Source organism: Trachymyrmex septentrionalis, unplaced genomic scaffold (assembly GCF_001594115.1).
Source record: "Trachymyrmex septentrionalis isolate Tsep2-gDNA-1 unplaced genomic scaffold, Tsep1.0 scaffold53, whole genome shotgun sequence".
In the NCBI taxonomy this organism is placed as follows: Eukaryota; Metazoa; Arthropoda; class Insecta; order Hymenoptera; family Formicidae; genus Trachymyrmex; species Trachymyrmex septentrionalis.
In genome coordinates this window covers 1,730,771-1,750,656 of record NW_017305705.1, presented here as the reverse complement: position 1 = coordinate 1,750,656, position 19,886 = coordinate 1,730,771, and the positions used below count along the sequence as shown (strand labels likewise).

General features: G+C 30.9%; 4 protein-coding genes across 6 annotated transcripts in view; 2 read left to right on the top strand and 2 right to left on the bottom strand.

The window, feature by feature from the left end:
- Nucleotides 1-61: 61 nt before the first annotated feature.
- Nucleotides 62-2,829, bottom strand: LOC108751979 (folylpolyglutamate synthase, mitochondrial-like). Its single transcript, XM_018492492.1, has 3 exons — nucleotides 2,262-2,829; nucleotides 1,671-1,783; nucleotides 62-1,440 (listed from the first exon to the last, which is right to left on the bottom strand). Exons 1-3 carry the CDS (start codon nucleotides 2,379-2,381, stop codon nucleotides 114-116), a joined length of 1,560 nt encoding a protein of 519 aa, XP_018347994.1. The 5' UTR covers nucleotides 2,382-2,829; the 3' UTR covers nucleotides 62-113.
- Nucleotides 2,830-4,381: 1,552 nt separating this feature from the next.
- LOC108751980 (E3 ubiquitin-protein ligase RNF14-like) lies at nucleotides 4,382-13,232 on the top strand. The gene is made up of 5 exons (XM_018492493.1): nucleotides 4,382-4,765; nucleotides 11,186-11,238; nucleotides 11,336-12,326; nucleotides 12,661-12,825; nucleotides 12,941-13,232. Exons 3-5 carry the CDS (start codon nucleotides 11,355-11,357, stop codon nucleotides 13,199-13,201), a joined length of 1,398 nt encoding a protein of 465 aa, XP_018347995.1. The 5' UTR covers nucleotides 4,382-4,765; nucleotides 11,186-11,238; nucleotides 11,336-11,354; the 3' UTR covers nucleotides 13,202-13,232.
- Nucleotides 13,233-13,670: 438 nt separating this feature from the next.
- Nucleotides 13,671-15,944, bottom strand: LOC108751986 (probable low affinity copper uptake protein 2). The gene is made up of 4 exons (XM_018492514.1): nucleotides 15,863-15,944; nucleotides 15,509-15,768; nucleotides 13,922-14,148; nucleotides 13,671-13,848 (listed from the first exon to the last, which is right to left on the bottom strand). The coding sequence occupies exons 2-4, from the start codon at nucleotides 15,766-15,768 to the stop codon at nucleotides 13,745-13,747; spliced, it is 591 nt and encodes a 196-aa protein (XP_018348016.1). The 5' UTR covers nucleotides 15,863-15,944; the 3' UTR covers nucleotides 13,671-13,744.
- LOC108751982 (beta-1,3-glucosyltransferase-like) overlaps nucleotides 15,940-19,886 on the top strand; it is a 28,021-nt gene continuing 24,074 nt past the window's right edge. For 2 of the 3 annotated variants that reach the window (XM_018492504.1, XM_018492502.1), the window contains exon 1: nucleotides 19,038-19,198. In XM_018492504.1, coding sequence (XP_018348006.1) covers nucleotides 19,125-19,198 — 74 coding nt within the window. In that variant the 5' untranslated portion in view covers nucleotides 19,038-19,124. Of the gene's footprint in view, nucleotides 16,669-16,983; nucleotides 17,094-17,225; nucleotides 17,409-17,487; nucleotides 17,619-17,924; nucleotides 18,103-18,218; nucleotides 18,355-18,429; nucleotides 18,578-18,921; nucleotides 19,199-19,607; nucleotides 19,773-19,886 lie in introns of those variants that run through there. The other variant, XM_018492505.1, reaches the window with a different exon arrangement.

Sequence of the window (19,886 nt, the reverse complement as noted above, 5' to 3'; positions counted from 1 at the left end):
ATATATATATATAGACGTATTAATATGTCAGATCTTGTATTTCTCACAAAAATTACTTCGTCATGGTTGTAAACATCTTAACAGGTCAAATTTCAATATTATTTTATATTAGATTAAAAATCACTAGTCATTGACAAATTAGGATCCAGAATAGCTAATACCGTGCCATTCAAATGTAACGATCCCGTTACAAGTACCTCTACTTTATCGTTATTATCCATCTGCGATGACATATGTTTCTTAATGTCATAGAGTACTTCAGCAACGGTATTCTTCGACACAGAGTTATCACCCCACAACGCACAGTGTTTTTTACATTTCCTTCTCTGTTCATCGAGTAGCATATAATTTGATAAATCCTCCACGCTAATTATTCCAGAGTAATTTGGAGCAAAATAAACTCTATCAAAATTCAAAGGTTTCAGCAGTTTTAGTAATTCCAGAGAATTTCGATCACCGCTGATATTAAATATTAGGAACTTACTAGAGGTTCCCCGACTGACTCTTTTGAACCATGATACACAATTAACGATACTATCGATCGTATGCGCACCATCCAAAAAAAAATCTGCCACACTAGTCCTTAGAATTTGCATGCGAGCTGGCCATTTGCAGTTCATCAATGCAGTCGCAACTTTACTTGGAGAAATAATTTGTGATAAATTATTCTTTTCGCTTTGGAGATTGTAAAAACCATTGATGTATTTATCGTTTACAATAGATTGATTGTAACGTGATTTCATCCACTCGTGTGCTATGCTGATCGACAATAAAGCATTCTGTTGCTGCACACTTTTAATATCAATGCCTGCCAACGAGAAAACATCGTTCCACTTACAACCTTCGGTCGTGGAAACTATTCGCAAATCACGGCATCTTCTTTCTATGGCTCGTTTCTGTAGAACGTGCATCGCCGATTCTGGTTGCGGCACTGTGAAAGCTATCGCATGGGGTTTGAAAATTCCCGACTTCTGATAAGCGATCTCTTCTAGAGTATTGCCCAGCAGTGAGGTATGTTCTAGAGCAAGGCTCGTTATACCCACACAAATCGGATTCTGCAGAATGTTGGTACAATCTAGTTCGCCACCGATTCCAACTTCAACAATTGCTACATCAACATTTGCCTCCAGGAACACGTGGAATGTGAGAATCGTTAGGAATTTGAAGTATGTTGGCATGTCAGACTCATATTCCCGTTTTTGTTCTAGACGTTGATATACATTCCAAAAGAAACGAGTAAAATGTGCTTTACTGATAGGTTCTCCATTTAACCGAATGCGTTCCCGCACGGACACCAAATGCGGCGAGCTGAAGAAGCCTGTACTAAAGCCATGCTGTCGCAGAATCGCCTCCGTAAACGCACATGTCGAACCTTTACCCTTGGTACCTGCCACATGGATGACAGACAGACTATTCAATTGCTCTAAAGTAATACCAGATCTGTAATAATGGACTTGAAATTAATAGATATAAAATTATATCAAAAAAGCAAACTTTAATTCAAAATTTATATTTAATGTATGTTTTTTAAGCAGTTCTTAATGGGAAAGAACAGGGGCATAAAGATTTAACTTCATTATTGGAATAAATATTCATTGAAGTATAAACAAAATAATCTACTTAAATTTTAATTTTAATTATTAATGTTAAAGTACTGATAACTTCCTTACCTGAGTAAATATTTTTCTACTTCCTTCAATTTCGTAGAATCATTTACATTTTTAACAGATTGTAAATAAGCAGTATTGCTTTGTAAAGTAAGACTTAATGCTTTTATGGCTTCCTAAAAAAATAATATATATACTTATTCTATTTATAAATAAATGTTTCATTTATATACGTTATATATATTAATGTTCTTTCTTTGAAGAAAAATGCAACAGTCATTAAATAATCATAATACTTCTCCACTATATAGAACACAAATAAGCTTGAGTTACATTAATTTTTAAAAAATGAATGTAAATTAAAAATATAAAAAAAATAATCAAATTAAAATTAAATGTTGAAAAATAATTGTAATAAAATTAAATAATGTAGCTATATATATGTATATATATATATATACATATAATACATATATTAAGTAATGTAACTAGAATATTTTCTAAATTAAACTTTTAGATTTTATGCAAAGCATCTCACTAAAATAAATTATCTCTTCTTAATTATAATAAAAATTTTCAATTTTTCAATGAATGCAATAAATTAAAATAGAAAATTATGAGACAAGAAAAAAGGCGATTATCAAATGTATTTACCTCGTAGGATCCATTAACATAGGCGGAACGGCCCAGAAATGTATTGTGCGTCATTCTCTTCAGCAAACTGAACATCGAGATGCACTTGTGTAATCGTACAAGAAATGATAAGCTGTACATTTTTTTTTAAATAATTTTATCTCGAGTCACGCACATGACATGAAATAACTAAAGGTGCATTACTGGGAACGAAGTTAAACTACAAATATTTCTATATCGAATGGAACGATATTTCAAGATATTTCTCAAGATATTGATGCGAAAATCAAGCATCTATCGATTGAAAAAGTAAGAATCTGATGCAAAGATTCTGTAAGTAATTCCGCGTGTAAATTTCTCGTAGATAATTCCGTGAAATGTTCCCATTATGTAAAAATTTGTGGATAACCTTGCATTACTTGTTTAACTCTTCGTACTTTGATTCAAACATCAGACATTGCGAGATTCGTCGAAAGTTAAAATGCAGAATTTTAGATTATACTGACACGCGATTTAAAATAAATCGTCAAGTTTAATCATTCAATCACATTCGATACAAGTGCGTGATATGCGCAGTAACGCATATTTTTCCCGCCATAAGAGGTGATATAACACACGACGGCACGCATTTGCATAGTCATTCTATGGATGCATTACGTCAATTCTGCTTAACTAATCAACGATTAGTCTATTGGAATTGGCCAATTGTATCTGTCACTAAATGAAATAACAAATACAATTTTTATGGACTAATCGTCGATCAGTTGGTTAAAGTGGTTTAAGGTGCCTTTTCATGCCGACGTTTGATGCTCATTTTTAACATCGGAGTATTCGTAACATCTTCAGACTGTACTTAAGACGGTCTTGAATGTAAGAATCGACTATGAATATCGCCCTTAAGTACAAACTTAAGATGTAAGTCAATCCGAGAACTCTGTATTAATATCTTAAGACATTATATTTAAGACAGTTTTAAAATAAAAACGGACTATGAATATTGTCCATGTTTCGCGTTTCACAGTTGTAACCCTTCAACCTCATGAACAGTCCATAGATAGAGAGAGCAAAAATTTAGGGAGCGTTTATATTGGTGGTAACCGTATACCATAATCTGTAAAAATTGACTAATCACTTTAGAATATTCCCCTCTCATTCAACTGTAAGAAGAGAAGATGTACTCGAAGATGATTGGTCAATTTTGTAAATGGCCGAATATCCGATTGAGTTTATTAAATAGCCGTTCCAATCATTTTGTCCATACATACACATATTGTACACATACATATCACATAACTGTCGCCGCCGATTAAATCAACCACCGATGAGATACTATTAAAGACTGTCAACCCTGGGCAAATTTTCGACGGTGTAAAAAGGGCCCCAAGGGCCCGGAGGTAATTGAAGAATGCTGACATTATCGACAATTGATATAAATTTGCTATTATTAATATAAATATTTGGTTCATACATTATTAAATTCATGATTTTTTATTATATAAATGTTCTATAAATAAATATGCATACTTGCAAAGTATTTTCAGTTTTTAACTCTTAATTACTTCAATATCCTCAAGGACGCCAACTCCCGTAAGAATGTCAGTCTTTAATAATATCTTGTCGGTGAATCAACTAAGAAGTTAGCAATTTAGTACTAGTATAGACATCTATGTGGAAATACTCGGCTCACTTTAGACTTAGGGGTTGCGAATCAGAAACTGTGTATTCCACAATACATGATTTCTGATAGGTTGAAATTCTCATTCTGTTTCCTGCTCCCCATTTCTTTCATTGTGCGCAGCCTCTCAGTTTCACTTATGTGTAAATGGAAAACAATATAGAACTTTATCTTGTATTAAACGTATTGCAACTTTATCTATGTAAAAGCTACATTTGCACGTAATGCGATTGATTAATCGATGAAATAAAAACTCTTATTCTTATACTATGATTTGAATTGTCCAGACATGGTAGCGCTGGTGGAGTTCCATCTCGTGGTGGGGGATTGGGGGTTGCTTCTCTTTTACAATGTTAGCAACTGGCATATATCACCCATCAGTAGTACAGTCCAGTCGTAGATAGAACAGTTGTAACACGTCTTTTCAATGAGTTTCAGAGTGCCTGGTTATCGAGCAATTGATTCTTATTTTTGGCTCCATAAGACTACATTCCGATACTTATTGCATTCTATCTAGATTGCATTCCGAAACTTATTGAAAACAAAGTTGTGAAAAAATCGATTCGCTGAAAAAAAAAACGTAGTGCAATTATTCTGTCCACGACTGTACACGTGGACAGGAGCCCCTATAGGCACCCATACTGGTCTGCTCCGTCAATGAATCAAGTTATTTCACACATGCGCACGAGTTTTCCTATTGTGCAGACAAATTCTTGCTGAAAAAGGATTCAAATTCCACGCTATCTTATTTACACTGTCTCAGGTCAACAATCATCAGTTGTATCTCAGAAAGTTCTGGGAAATTTGGAATGCCAGTACTGAATATCCTCTGAGTGAGCTTCTTTTTTCGGTGAGATTGAATTAACATGTGTTTCTGTCCATTTATGTTAATATAATTAACTTTAATCTTGATTTAATTTACGGCCTTTTTTCCAGTTCTTAGAATTACCTATGTTTATTTCTACCAACGCGTAGCTTAACTTTAATTTCAGTTTAACTTATTACTATTTATTTATTATTATTTTTTTTTTAGTTCTAGAGTTTAGAAAAAGATGAAGAATAATTTGAATCGAGATTAAAGTTAATTTATATAAAAATCGATACTAGTGATATATTGTGTAAATATACAAGTAAACATTTCTATCGGCACGAAGCTTGAAAAATGGAATATACAGAATAAGATATAAACTTTTCAGTGACCGGACACACATGTACTAAAAATCGGAGATTTACACAAAACTTTATTTGTTTATATTATTAAATATACCTAATATCTATAATATAATATTTAATTATAATCTTGAAATATAGTTAAATTATAATGTTGTAATAAAAAAACAAATTAATAATAGATTCAACACTAAAAGGACCGAGGTAGCCAATTTGGCTCCTCGCGAAATTCAAACTAATATAACTTTTTTTTAATTTTGCTTCCACGTGGCTATCCTTTCGTGACTTTTTATCATTTTTCATTTTCTTAATTTTAGTAAAAAAAATTTTCAATTATATAAAATGGTTGGATTTTGTATTTAATTGTCTATCTAGAAAAAAACTGTGGGAGCCAATTTGACCGGTTCTTCTAATGTTAATCGAAATTAATACATTTGTTTCACGCATGATGCGTGCGCATCCGAAAGAACACACCACACAGAGAAAAATGATTTTGCTGTAAACGCAAAGGGATTACAAAATTTAATTGTCAAATTTATTTGCTGCTTATAGCAAACAAATTTGCATATTTGACAAATATTTCGCATTTGTTGCAAATAATTTTTGTAGCGAGTATAAAAAAGAATATTTGTTACACCTGCAAGTATAATTTGCGATCCCTATATTTGCAAATGAAACTTCCGTTATATGGCTAATAAGATTAGCGTTCATAACAAATTTTTTTCTCTTAAGTCAAGAGAAAGTCGTGGGATGATGCAATATTTGAGCCTTTTTTAATGTTCGTCGAATAACAAGGATTAAAGTGATATATCACGCGCGTCATACGTGAAACGAAACACACTTTTAATTAACTGTGTATTATCTTCTTTAGCACATGATGAGATATAATTCACAAAATAAAAAGATTATTTTGCGATATTACTATATATATAATTAATTGTAACGTTACATTAATGATAAACATAAAGTTTTTAAACATAAAGAAGAGATGAATTAATTATGAATTGTAATTAATTAATAGTAACGTTAATTAAATTAACGTTACTATTATAAGAGTGCTTTTCATTTGATGACAAACTTCTTGACATTCAGAGAGAGTGACAAAGATATAATGATACTTGTGTCAACTTGTGTTATCAAATGGAAAGCACTCAATGTATTGGGTTAAGGTACAATTTCATGCTTGATGCTAGACGCTTATTTTTAGCATCAAAGTAGAACATGTAATCAAAACTGACAAATATCAGTTGTGACTTGTTTTGATGCTGAAAATAAGCATCAACCTTCAGCTTAAAAAGATACCTTTACATGTTGTTAACATGATTCCCCACAAATTTTTCAAAAATTTCTTTCATATTTAACTTTTCGTTCGATCCGCGGTTATCCATATAGTCTTTGTTATCAAATTTTAAACAGAAAGAAATAACAGGTCTAATCATGAGCTATACCTTATTTTTTCTTCTCATTTCAATGTTTATATATTGCGCTAAAAAGTTTGACTGTAGTATCCCCTTGCTTAAAAATAACTTCTTTATATATTAAGTGTAGTAAAAAGTCATCGCGTATTTTTTAGCTCAAAGTTGTATATATAATATCTTCGTCAATAATGAATGAAATTCAAATTTAAAAAAAGGGTTTTAAAGCTTGAAATCTCTACTTTTAAAAGCTTATCACATTTTTTAAGTTTATATGAGTTTGATAATTTTTACATACCAAAAACTACGAGCTGAAAAAGACGAAAAATTTTCTTCTCACTTTGTGGATTTGTAACGTGTCCAAAACGAATTTGAGAAAATTTTCGATTACCTATCGTGAAAGCTTGATACTTTCCCTACAAAATCGTTTTTTTTTAATATTCCTACGACTTTTGATTACTGAGTTATCGCGGATTAAATAAAAGAATTATTTTGACTTTAATTGCTCATAACTCCATTAAAAATTGTCGTATCGTATAATTTAAAAAAGAGATTTTTAAAGCTGAAACTTTACTCTATTAAGATATATTTATATTGTTGGTAAGAAAGTAATTGCGGTTTTTACTGATAGATGTTTTTTAAAAAAACGCGATGACTTTTTACTACACCTAATATGTTTCTTTAAATAATATTTACGTTAATGCGTTGTTGTTTAAATAGTGTTCTTGAACAAATACATTACATTTCCTTCCAAATTATTTCTTTATATTAAAGTCCCCGTGTTAAAAATATACGATATGACCGGATTTGAATCTACTAAAAATTGCGTTTTCTTGAGCACATTCCGTTTCACGTATAATACGCATGATGTATTAATTATTTCATTCTTTAATATTCGGTGAACAAAAGTAAAATGTGCATCATGGTAAAACGGAATCCTTATTTCATTTGATAAATAATAAAGATGCTGATAGCGCGTTCGTCGAAAGTCTAAAGTTCGCATCACACTTATACGTATTCGCATTGAAGATTGCGAATTAAAGATTAAAATTCAACCATTCAGATCATTTTAATTTTAATCAATTTTATTCTGATTGGCTGAATTTTATAATCTTCAATTCACAATCTTCAATTTCCAATATAATGCATAGTGTGAGGCCGGAATCAGATTATGCATTGAAGATTGAGCCTAAAGATTAAAGATTAAAGATTGAAATTTCATCAATGAGGACAAAGAAGTTTTGGTTTCTTTTGTTCTGATTAATCAACTTCAATCTTTCAATCTTCAATCTCATTTTTCAACACGTAATCTGATATGTATTCTGGCCTGACACAGACGTAAAGCTTTATGTTTACGAAGCTAGAAATCATTCCAAAATTTTGAACAGAAAAAGTATTCATCAATCGTACTGGTCAATTAGTCGAATTGTTCAAATATAATTTGTTAATGTAATTTTTTTTATAATAATTGTTTTTTTCTCCATCTGATTTTGAATACGAGATTCGAGACAAGTGGTGCTGACAATGCTATTTTCAACACTATCTTATCTTTCGATTTGTTATAAAATTACTTCGATTAATTTAAAGGCTAGTGTCCCCGGTTAATTTTATCAACCGATTAAATTTAATTGTCAACTGCGAAATTTAAGACTGATCGTATTATTTCATTTTTGTTGTCCATTTTCTGCAAATTATCATTTATTTATAAGAACATATTTTTTAAATATATTTTTAATTGATAACTAAGTATAATACATTAACATAAGATGCCGCAAATATTTTATCATCATTAGCCATTTTCAAAATTAGGAATACTTAACAAATTCGAGCAAACATTGCATGTACATTAAAGCATCATCTTTTAGAATATGCAAGATATTATTTATAATTTGATGTAAAACGCGATGGTTTTGCGAGCTGCAATCATCATTTTTTTAAATTTCCTATGAACTTTTAAACAATTAATATTATAGTAATATTTTGTAGGTATACTTAATATAGATATACATTAATATATCGCAGTAGAGGAAAAATGTTCTCAAATATCACTTTTATTTTTGATATTGATATAATTTTGCATGTACCATTGTTGTAATTGCTTTTTGATTTTATCGTGCATACGAATTATTGATTATTAATGCTCAAATAGACGAGCGATTTTGTGGCACGATAAACAAGCGTCGATTTATTCATACAAGCATGAAGTATATGTGTATGAATAGGTCGACGTTTATTTATCGTATCGTGTCACAAAATCAATTATCTATTTCTTAGTCCTTAAATGTAAATATGAAACAGATAACAACTCTTAGGACTTGTGAACACAAAGATAGTTGTAACTCAGTCGTAGAATGAGTCAGCAATGTTTTAGTGTAACCGCATCGGAATTATATGTATATATAGCTAGGCAAACGCTCAGTGAGCGGTCGTAGTACTGCATGCATCCATTAATTTGTCCTTGTTTAATATTTAATTTTAATATTTGATTTTAATGTTTAATATTTGAAACAAAGATAAACTTGCTTATAGCGGAAATGGAACCTTTCATTATTCATTAGACGTAAAACGTTTAGGATAGAATGATGCGATAGCGCTAATACTTTTCGAACACAGCCAAAGTTAATACATAGTTATGCTAAAACATTGTAAATGTTAACCTACCTAGTAGGACTACGATTCATGTTCTACGAATGGTTTAGTTACAATCATTTCTTTCTCTTTGTGCTCAGATCTTTTATTCCTCATTACTAAGCAATGTACTTGCATGAATTTCAGACAATTTTGCAGGGTTGGTAAAGATATAGGTGCAATACCGAAAAAGATTTAAGAGAATCCTAAAGTCTATTTTACCGATTAAACGCAATAATTTTCATAGAACGATATCGCATATATTACTTTTATAGATTTGCAAATCCTCTAAAATTAAAATATACGCATTAATATGTGTCTATTGCAGCTTGAAATTTATATCGAGAACGACAAAAATTTTTGAAATAGTGATTTTTTTACCATTTCTCAATCCAAAATGGCGTTTATCAAGTCATGACAATATTTGCTTGATACGAAAATTCTGTAACTTGTACTTACGAAATTGGAGGCTGCAAACTAATCGATTATATAAAGAAATAACGTCGAGATCTTGGAATAAAACATTTAATTGACTCTTTTACACATTTTGTGTGCGTGTTACTTAGTAATTTTCTATTAAATATTTTAATTTCCGCAATGTATTTAAAGAATAATGTATTAAATAATGGTACAACATGCATCAAAATGATTAATTAAATACACATATCATGTATATATATGTTTACACGTATAGCCGAAATTAAGATAATTCAATAAAAAATTATTAGTTAGTATCTGTATCAAGTACACAGTATACTAGATCATTAGGGCCACTTCGACCAACTCCGATTAACTTTAATCGACGGTTAGTCCATTGGAATTGGCCAATCGCATATCAACGACAGATTATGCTCGTTTTTACCAATGTTTAATTTTAATCTCCATTTAATAAACTCTTTATCTTTTTTTAGTTCTAAGAATTATAAAAAAATGAAGAGTAAATTGAACTAAGATTAAAGTTAATTTACATAGTTCGGACAGGCATTGGTCGAAGTGACCCTCATGAGTGTACATCAATTGCCCACTAATTGGTTAATTTAAAATAATATAATTTCATTGATAAAGCAGTGAAAAATTATTAATAATAAAAACAGATGTGAGTGGTGTGTGCAATTGAATTGTGTATAAATGCGCCGCTCCCGGCCCTAATAGCGTTTTCCTTTGAGATGCACTGGGTGTAGCCTTGCATCACGCAGAGGTGTGTCCGCAGATATTTTGTATAGCAAAAAAACTGTATAATACATATAACGACAATTATCGATAAATGTTATAAAAAATAGTACCCCAGTTGCATGTAAGCGCTGCATTGTGCTAGAGTGATACACATCATAGTATATATTACTTCATTATTGTGCTAAAAATCCTGCTTCCGATTAACTTACATTTTCAAATTTTAAAGTCTAGTTTCACGATTCATGGTTAACTCTTTAACTGTGAGTTACAGGATTAGATCTTAATGTTATAATAGAGCCATACTGACTCTGCCGTAGCCACTGAAACACCAAATGAGTTCGTTTATCACCATGTCCGCGTATAAAAAATTTATTCAATTAGTATATAATGTAACAATAGACGTTTCGATCCTACTGCGGATTCTTCTCAATATTGTAATAACAATCGATACAATATAATTAAAAATTGATAAACATACAATTAAAAACTGAATTTAAAAAATCGAATTGTACGACGAATTGTAACGTGTCTTGTGATGTAGTCATAAGAAATTGTGATGTCCAAACATATTCTCATTATAAAGTTAAATCAAGTTAAATGATAAATGCAAAGACAGATAGCTCAGAGGAAATTGTCAGTCTTATTATATCCTTTCATATCACATATTAAAAAACGAGACAAGACTCTCAGAAAAAGCGTTAGTTCTATTTTTCGCTTTCATATTTTTATTGGATATACGTATGCATATATTATATTTTGTATCAGAACATAATTTTTATATAATTTGTTAGTTAATTTCTCATTTACAAATTTTACGCTTGTATTTGTAATTATAGATATATATTTGGCGCACATTATTTTACATCTATCTTTTTATATTATAGATTTAGTGGAAACAAAATATACCTTCCTACCTTTCTATAACCAGTCTTTAAAGGTTTGTTATACTTTTTTGTGTATACATAAATGCTCTTTGAAAATAAATTAATCATTATTAATAATAATTATAGTTATAAAAATAATTCGAATTTTAGTAATCCGACATTTATCAAGATGTCTTGTGATATCGATCTTCAACGACAAGAGGATGAAATGGCTGTAATTTCTAGTATTTACGACGAAACAGAATTCTTCCACGTGAAAATCAAAGAGGGTACAAGATGCTCAGTCACCATACATCCAATGCTTCTTAAAAAACTAGAAGTAAAATTTAGTAGTGATCTTTCCGATGTGGTTCCCAACGATAGTACCTCTGTAGAACATCTACCGCCAATCAGAATGTACATTTATCTTCCTAACACATATCCATCTAAAACACCACCAGAATTTTGCCTTTCGATTGTTTGGTTGTCACCTTGGGAGATATCTTTAATTTGTCAGAAATTAGATGAAATATGGGAAGAGAACCAGGGCAACGAGATTATCTTCCTGTGGCTAAATTTCCTACAAAACGATCTTTTCAGTTTTCTAAATGTATCAGAATCCTTAGATGTTTCCTTCTTACATTTAATTCACACGTCACGAGATAATGTCACATTACGCCTAATCCAGTTATCCGATCCCAGGGCTCAGAATGGTGCATTATTATTAGATATCAAAAGGTTATTAATATCTTATGACAAGAAGCAACATAAAGCACAATTCGTCAAGAACTTGTATACTTGCTACATATGCTTCGAGGAATGTACAGGATTAAATTGTATAGAATTAGAAAACTGTGGGCATGTCTATTGCAAAAGTTGCATGGAGAAGCACGTACGTATCAGAATTGTCGAATATATTAATGAGATATTGTGTCCGACGATAGACTGCAAGCGGCAAATAAGCGGTAATGACGTTAAGACTCTCTGTCCGGACTTATTTTTCCAATACGAAGAAATCATGTTACGAGTAACGTTAGACACCATGGACGATGTAGTATACTGTCCACAAATTTCTTGTCAATATCCGGTTATCAGAAACCTGGACGATACCGCACCGATTTGTCCTATCTGCAAATACTGTTTTTGCATCTATTGCCATAAGGTAAGACATGTCTCAACATTTAAGCGGATGTGTATGTATGTATCTATGACTTGTTATTATCATGCACTTGATATGGATACTAACTAACAACTTTCTATTCTAATTAATTATTAAATTAAAAATTATTTTAATTTTATCCATGCATGCAAACATATATATGATACATGTATTTAATTAATCATCTTGATATTGTATCATATTATATAATAGTACTATCATACTGAAATTAAGATGATGTAATAGAAAGTTACTAGTTGGTACGAATATTAAACGATCGATGTAAACTAGGGCTACATATCGACATACTCTATATATAAATTGTTTATTAAAACAGATGTACCATGGACAAGCACCCTGTGAAATGACATCGACTGATACTATAAAGCTCATTGACGAGTACAAAAATAGCAGTAATAAGAAGAAACAGATGTTAGAGAAGAAATATGGCAAGCGTCAAATGCAATTAATTGAAAAATACCTTACGACTGAATATCTACAAGTATGTATAACAAAGTATATAAAAGATTCAATTATATGAAAATTAATGAATAGACGTAATAAGACTACAATAGAGTATTGCTCCTAATGATGATTGTGCGCGTAACTTTGTTTAGGATAATGCGAAAAGTTGCCCGAAATGTCGTTCTTTCATTAGCAAAACCGAGGGTTGCAATAAAATGACATGTAGACATTGCCAATCTTTATTTTGCTGGTTGTGCTCCGAACAAATATATGGATATGAGCACTTCAATAACGTCGATAGTCAGTGCTACGGACTTTTATTTGATGGCATAGATACGGACAACGTTTTGGATTATGTTATTGATGATGCAATGGATAATATAAATCCATTCTTTGAAGATCTCCACATTTAAATGTATATATTATAACCGAATAACTGACAAAAGGACGTGACTCTCGAAAAGATCTTGAACTAAAATTATTATTAATTTTTACTATTTATATTTTTTTTAAATAACATGAAAAAGGAATCATTATTGTCAGATATCAGTTATATATTTTTGATAAATGTAGCTATTTTCACATTTTATATTAGCACGTATTTTCATAATTATGTACATTATTTTAAAACATTTTTTATAAGAAAATATTAATTTTTTAATTATCAAAAATGTTAAAAGCTAATATAACATATATTTGTATATCTGTAATACATAACTTGTATAAATTATATAACAAAACATGTTCTTGTATCTGATATATAGAAATTTAACAAGGATATTAATTTAGTTGTAAATAAGTATTATATTAAATTTGTGCATACTATGTATTTTTTACTTTATGATTTGTAATAAAACATCTGTATAAAAATATGTTGTGTATACATATAATATATGATAACAATAACAATATCCTAAATAATATTAGACTTTTCTAGATAATAATTGATGTCATACTCATGCATCTCTCTGTAAGTGAATCTCGATATTTGCTTCTGTAACTAATTGTTCCGCAACGATAGAGACAGCAGATTCGCGTCTCTGTAGATTCGCGACAATATCTAAGAGCGATTATAAAAATAAGGTAAAATAATCACTTTCTTACAGTCTTACGTTAACATGAAGTTGCATTACCTTCGCAATTCTTATCACATTCCACAACTGCTTGTTTACGATGAAAATATTGCATGTTTAATTGTATAAGTGTAGGACCGAATATGCCGTATCCAATGCACGCTCCGATTACAAGGGCGATGGTGATATATGCGTTGTATGTCATAACAGCTAACATCAGGATATAACCGAGCGTAGTATGAAGAGACCAATGCAACATTTGCAGTGTCCATCTTGAGCAGTTTCCACTAAGAGAACATATTTAACACGACTTAAAATAAAAACGGTTAGCTATTACTAAGGAAAACGAATTTAGGACAATAATTATAACAAAGTTATCAATAGCAAAATGTAGTCAATAGATATATGTATAATAATATGATTAATTTTAAGCGCAGTTCGAATGACTACAAATATAGGCTGAGTTCTAAAAGCCACTGCCAATGCTGAAAATGTATAGTATACGTAACTGTAAATTTTCAACACTGGCAGTGAATTTTGGAACACAGCCATGGTATATGCATGTATATATACATATAGTGTATATATAATTCACATTGAATTATTTAAGCATTAAAGATCCAGCTTTGACCGTTATAGGCTTTAATATTCTTACTTATTGTGTACTCACATATACACAGTCTTAATAAATCACTTATTATGATTAATTTTGTAAAAATTAAATATTTTGTAAAACTGTCATATATATGTTGTAAATGTATATATTCCCTTTTGCTTGTACAAGATATAATGTGTTCTAAAACTTTTAAAGCAATAATGAAGTTTTCTTCAGATATGCTCATTTTTGACAAAATTCGTTTTAGAGAAAATAGCAAAAAAAAAAGACAAAACGTAATTTTCGAAATTATTGTTTTCAAAGCGGAATATTTTTTTTCAGCGATAATGCTTCAAATGCAAAAGTATGCATGCTGATTTTCAGACAAAAGAAATGCCGAATCGGCGAGTCATTATTATGTTGACCATATCAGTATTTAGTTGTAACAAGAGCTGTCTGTACAAGATGCGATGTATGTATATATATATATATTACTGCAAAAGATTATTTTGAAGTATATCTGTATTAAGCACTGATAACATGAATAAATAAGTGTGAATAAATAAATAATAAATAAGTGCAAAAATAAAAACTACGTTTTGTCTTTTTTTGCGATTTTCTCCAAAATGAAACAAAAACGATTATATCTTTAAAGAATCTTTCTTTTTAGTTTATTGATCCCTTATACACTCTCGAAGTTTGGTCATTTAAATTCGAATTTTCAGATGATATATTTTCTATAATTAATAACATCTTTTTGATACATATAATTTCAAGAAACATACAGTCTATTTTATTCTTTATAAACAAATTGTTAATTACTCAACAAGAAATGATGGTCAATTAAATGTCGAATCGACGTCAAATTGATGTTGAAATCATAGAAATATCGATATCGATTTGATATCAGTTTGGTGACTCATTTCTCGCTGGATAATATATTTACTTTTTAAAAATAAAGCTTTTTTAAAAAAATATTTTCTCTGTACAAATACTTTTTGCATTTACTGTATCTTATTGAGCTTCGAGCAGATAAGAAAATGACAATGTACCATCTTGTGTATGATCTAAAGTTCTTTGGCGTGACTCTGGATAGGAGGGACGAGTTTTCTGAGGAGGCCGAGGTTGTTCGAGATATGGGTCTAATCACAGTCTGTTGCAGGTGGATCTGGGAGACCTTCATGGCTTCGTACAGAACTGCGAGGGCAGCTAAGCCAAAGCATGTCGCCACCAAACCCCATATCGTATTAACATTATATCCCGGAAACAAAAAATTGCTCAGATCCGTACCAAACCAGTACCACATATGCATCTGCAACGTTTTACGAATAGAGATAAAAACAAGTGTTTTTATAGAGCGTACAGGATGCGTAAAAGAAACGTCAAGAAATTAAAGCTGTACTGACCTTAATTATCTCAATTTCTTCTCGTACACCCTCGACTGGTAAGAGTCAATCATGACGACTGATAAGCCACGCGTATATCGCGAATTGTCGCGTATACAGACGCCTATGCGTTCTCTTAATCGATCACCTAGCCTAACCCAAAACTTTCTTAGCTTGTTTACAAATTGTGTCCGCTTACTCCACGCTTAGGCGTTACATTTCAACCACGGAAACCGCGGTGTGTAAATCCTTGCCTAAATGGTTACTAGTTAAACTTTAATTCATAGATAGACGAAAATTTGGAAAAAATTATTCTTGTGATCTTCATTCATCCTTTTTCGATTTGCGCCAAGAAACGCAAGGTTGAAAGACAACATGTGTTTAGCGGAGCAGCGAGCGAATCTGAATTCTGATTGGTGCTCACCCGCGAGTTCGACGAATCCCAGAGCGACGACGCAATCTGTTTTTTCTTCACGTGGGATTCATATGCAACGACCGATGTCGATATTGGCGAAGCCGGTTCTTTACGCACAGTTAGCACAGTTAACCAGTGAACAGCTGAGTAGCGATCAGATGCAACTTTGACGATGGATGTAACGAATTGTTGAATAACGATCGAACAGATGATTGTTAATTCAAATTGAAAAACGTCAAAGCTTTGCCTTAAAGAACTCTACCCCTGTAATAGAACTAAGATTGACAAGAACGCATATAAACTTTTTATTTTTTATTGAACTTCGAACGCCGTTCGATAAAAATGGAACTAACGTATCTCACATTTCTCGTTTGTGTTTCATTCATCGCGAGTTCATATGGGAGTACATTAGGTATTTACTCTAGAAACTTCTTCGTTTACCTGAGAGATTAGGTCTGTTCTTTGTTACTATACAGAATTGTAAAATTTCAAATATATCTATTTTTATCTTAAGTACGAGCCTCACACAATGCTATTCTTCTAAGAATTTTTCAGGATGTTCTTAGGAATCTTGGAGAAAGAATGTGTATACTACAAACCACAAAAAATAGACCTATTTTCTACTGTCTGATATTATAAGGATATCAGATGTGTTATAAAGATAATATTTGCTTTCTTTTTTATTTAAGCTAAATATATGACAAAATTTTAACTAGAATACTTTTAGAGCCCGATAAGGTAACAATAGTAATACTGAGTCAAAAGGAAGGCTACAATGCGGCCCATGCTGATTATTTGAGGAAAAACATCTATGAACAAGCTGATGCCCTTGAAAAAGTACGTTTACGTTTGATCACAAAAGAATTTCTTCTTTATGTGTAGTTTTTATTAAATTTTTATTGTAGTGTATGTAATAACTATGTTTATTTTGTATTTATTGTTAAATAAATTATCTTTATACTTTTATAGGAATTGCCGCACATCATAATGTCTCATAAACTTAATATCAAAGGTTCCTGGACGATAGTTCCACTATTGACATATTTGTCAGATGAATTTCCAGATGTGGAATGGTTCTTCTTCTGTTTAGAAAATACTGTGATTCGATTAGAAAAGCTATTGGATGTTCTTGGAAAATTTAGCTCTTCTCAGGTGAATTGCACTCTTGTTATAAACTTAAGAATATATTTCTATTTTAGATTTATATTTTAGATAATTTGTTTGTATGCAGGATGTGTGGATGGGATACGCGCTTTATGACCGTGAACCTACTATTATTCATCACTTTGCGCAGCACACTAAAAAATTTAAGTATCCGCACATTGCGTCTGGATTTGCCATGAGTGTTACGCTATTAAAGAGGTATATTCTATTTTTATATTGAACAATTATTATATTTAAAGAAGTATATCCATTATGTTAAATAGTTATTACAAGAGTCATAACATAAATAGCTTCTGAAGAGTAATTAACTGAAGATATAAAATAGGCTGTAGGTCACAAATTAACTTAATAAAAGCTACTCTCTTCTAAATATTTCCTTTATTTTATAAAACTGTCTATTGACTCTATTGATACATAATTTTATAAAAATATGATAACGATTTATTTCCATAATTTATTTTTATATTTTTTTCCAAAAGTTAAGAATATAATTTAACATTTTAGTTTGTCTAAACAAATATCTAAGGGCAAGGAACCGAAAGCAGATTTTTCTATTGACGTATCATATGAATTCGCAACCTTTGTCTTAAGTAGTACTGGTGTGAAATTGACTCATGTGTCTAAACTATGCATTGTGTCTGCTTCCGATTGTGCCACGTATCCCCGATTCTTCCATTCTTGTGTATGTTGTACCTGAGTTCTTAATTAATAATAAGAATACTTTTAGTAAGTTAGCTAATCAAAAGAACAATATGCTGTATTGTTGAACTGTTAATATAAATACTTTCAATTTTACAGAGTTCTTCTGTAACTCCAGAAAATATTTATTTTGCTGTTAAGACTTGTGCTAAATTTCATTTAACTAGAATCCCAGTGATTAAAAAGTCATGGGCCAAATACGATTTGAACATTGGATATTTTAGTGATGCAACTGGTATGCCCGATCAATGTACATATATTTTTTGATATATTTATAGTCTTTGTAAATTACTGAATTGTTTTTCTACAGACAAAAATTTACGGGAAGCATACGTCGTCCCGAACACTACCGAAGGACATTGCGCTAAAACTTATGCTATCTTGCAAGAAGCCAGCAAAATACTAAAAAAACGCAATTTCGATTGGCTTGCCATTGTCGATGATGATACTATATTCAGGTGAGACAACTATATACATTTAAAAATTTTTTTAAATTGCCAAAATTATGCAAAATGTCACAAAGCTGTAAAACTTATAATTTTTATTTTTAAAAGATATTGAAAAATTGAAGTATACTTAAATCAAGACTGTCCAAAATTTAACTGAAGAGCTAAACGCTTCTCACTCTACATTGTCTCGTTAAACAAAATAAAATACAGAAATAAAATAAAAAGAATAGACGTTAGAACTTTGCTCAATGACTAGCTACTTTATCTCTTTTGTTTTTATATTCAATAAGGCGATAGAGAAGGGGAGTTTGAGGTCACGAGCTAAGTTTCAAACAGGTTTTAATGTATTACAGTGTGGTACGTTTATTAAACTTGCTTACGTGTTACAATCCTAAGCACTTAGTCGCGATTGGCGAACGTTACGGCTTTCGTATTTGGGACAGACATCATGGTTATCAGTACTTAACTGGCGGTGCGGGGGTTGTGTTATCGGCTCCCTTAGTTCATCTGATAGTAGAACCAGGCGTATGTACTTGCCCATCTGCGACTACTCCCGATGACATGCATCTCTTTGGACTTTGTTTGTTGCGACTTAGAGTGGAAGGTGTACATTCTCCAATGTTCCATCAGGTTTGTGCAATAACAAATATTAACTTAAATAAAGGCTTCAGCTCACAGGAAAAAATAATATATAATGCCAATAAGAATCGACACTAGTTATTATATAATTTATATAATAGCGTCGGCTTTCATTGGAATTATGTATCATTTATTTTTTGTGCAATAATTTTTTGTCATAATTTATATTGAACATTAAACCAATATGGTTTAAGTTTACCCAGAACACATTAGATTTTACTTGATCATTTTATTACCTTTCGAAGACAATGGCAAACCATCAAGAGTATCTTTGAAAGTATGAGATATATAATTTTAAAAAATAACAAAATTATAGTAGTGTTTATTTTAGTATACTTTAGTGATTATTACTTTTTGATAGTATAATATTAAACTATTTTATATTTGATAACTGTTGTAGGCACAACCTGTAGACTACCCTTACGCTTATTTGGCATCTCAAGAACCTATATCATTTCACAGATTTTGGTCGGTTGATCCTAAAGCTGTGTACAATGACTGGTTTGCAGAAGTAGATAAAGTCTTACCGCTTGCAGATACACCATTAAAACATACAGAATTATAAATATATATTTAAAAAAAAACTTTATACAAATTTGCAATAAATATTTTTATTTTTGTATTTGTAATTTCTTTTCTTCAAAATATTTATTTTTCATATTTAATATTACTCTTAAAA

Excerpts from the sequence above, each read along its gene's own strand:
- LOC108751986 (XM_018492514.1), bottom strand. The coding sequence starts at position 15,768 with ATGCATATGTGGTACTGGTTTGGTACGGATCTGAGCAATTTTTTGTTT. Across the intron at positions 14,149-15,508 it reads TTTAGATCATACACAAGATG|TGGAAACTGCTCAAGATGGA; the intron begins GTACATTGTCAT and ends ATGTTCTCTTAG. Across the intron at positions 13,849-13,921 it reads ATGTGATAAGAATTGCGAAG|ATATTGTCGCGAATCTACAG; the intron begins GTAATGCAACTT and ends AATCGCTCTTAG.
- LOC108751980 (XM_018492493.1), top strand. The coding sequence starts at position 11,355 with ATGTCTTGTGATATCGATCTTCAACGACAAGAGGATGAAATGGCTGTA. Across the intron at positions 12,327-12,660 it reads TTTGCATCTATTGCCATAAG|ATGTACCATGGACAAGCACC; the intron begins GTAAGACATGTC and ends TTATTAAAACAG. Across the intron at positions 12,826-12,940 it reads TTACGACTGAATATCTACAA|GATAATGCGAAAAGTTGCCC; the intron begins GTATGTATAACA and ends AACTTTGTTTAG.
- LOC108751979 (XM_018492492.1), bottom strand. The coding sequence starts at position 2,381 with ATGTACAGCTTATCATTTCTTGTACGATTACACAAGTGCATCTCGATG. Across the intron at positions 1,784-2,261 it reads ATGTTAATGGATCCTACGAG|GAAGCCATAAAAGCATTAAG; the intron begins GTAAATACATTT and ends TTATTTTTTTAG. Across the intron at positions 1,441-1,670 it reads GTAGAAAAATATTTACTCAG|ATCTGGTATTACTTTAGAGC; the intron begins GTAAGGAAGTTA and ends CCATTATTACAG.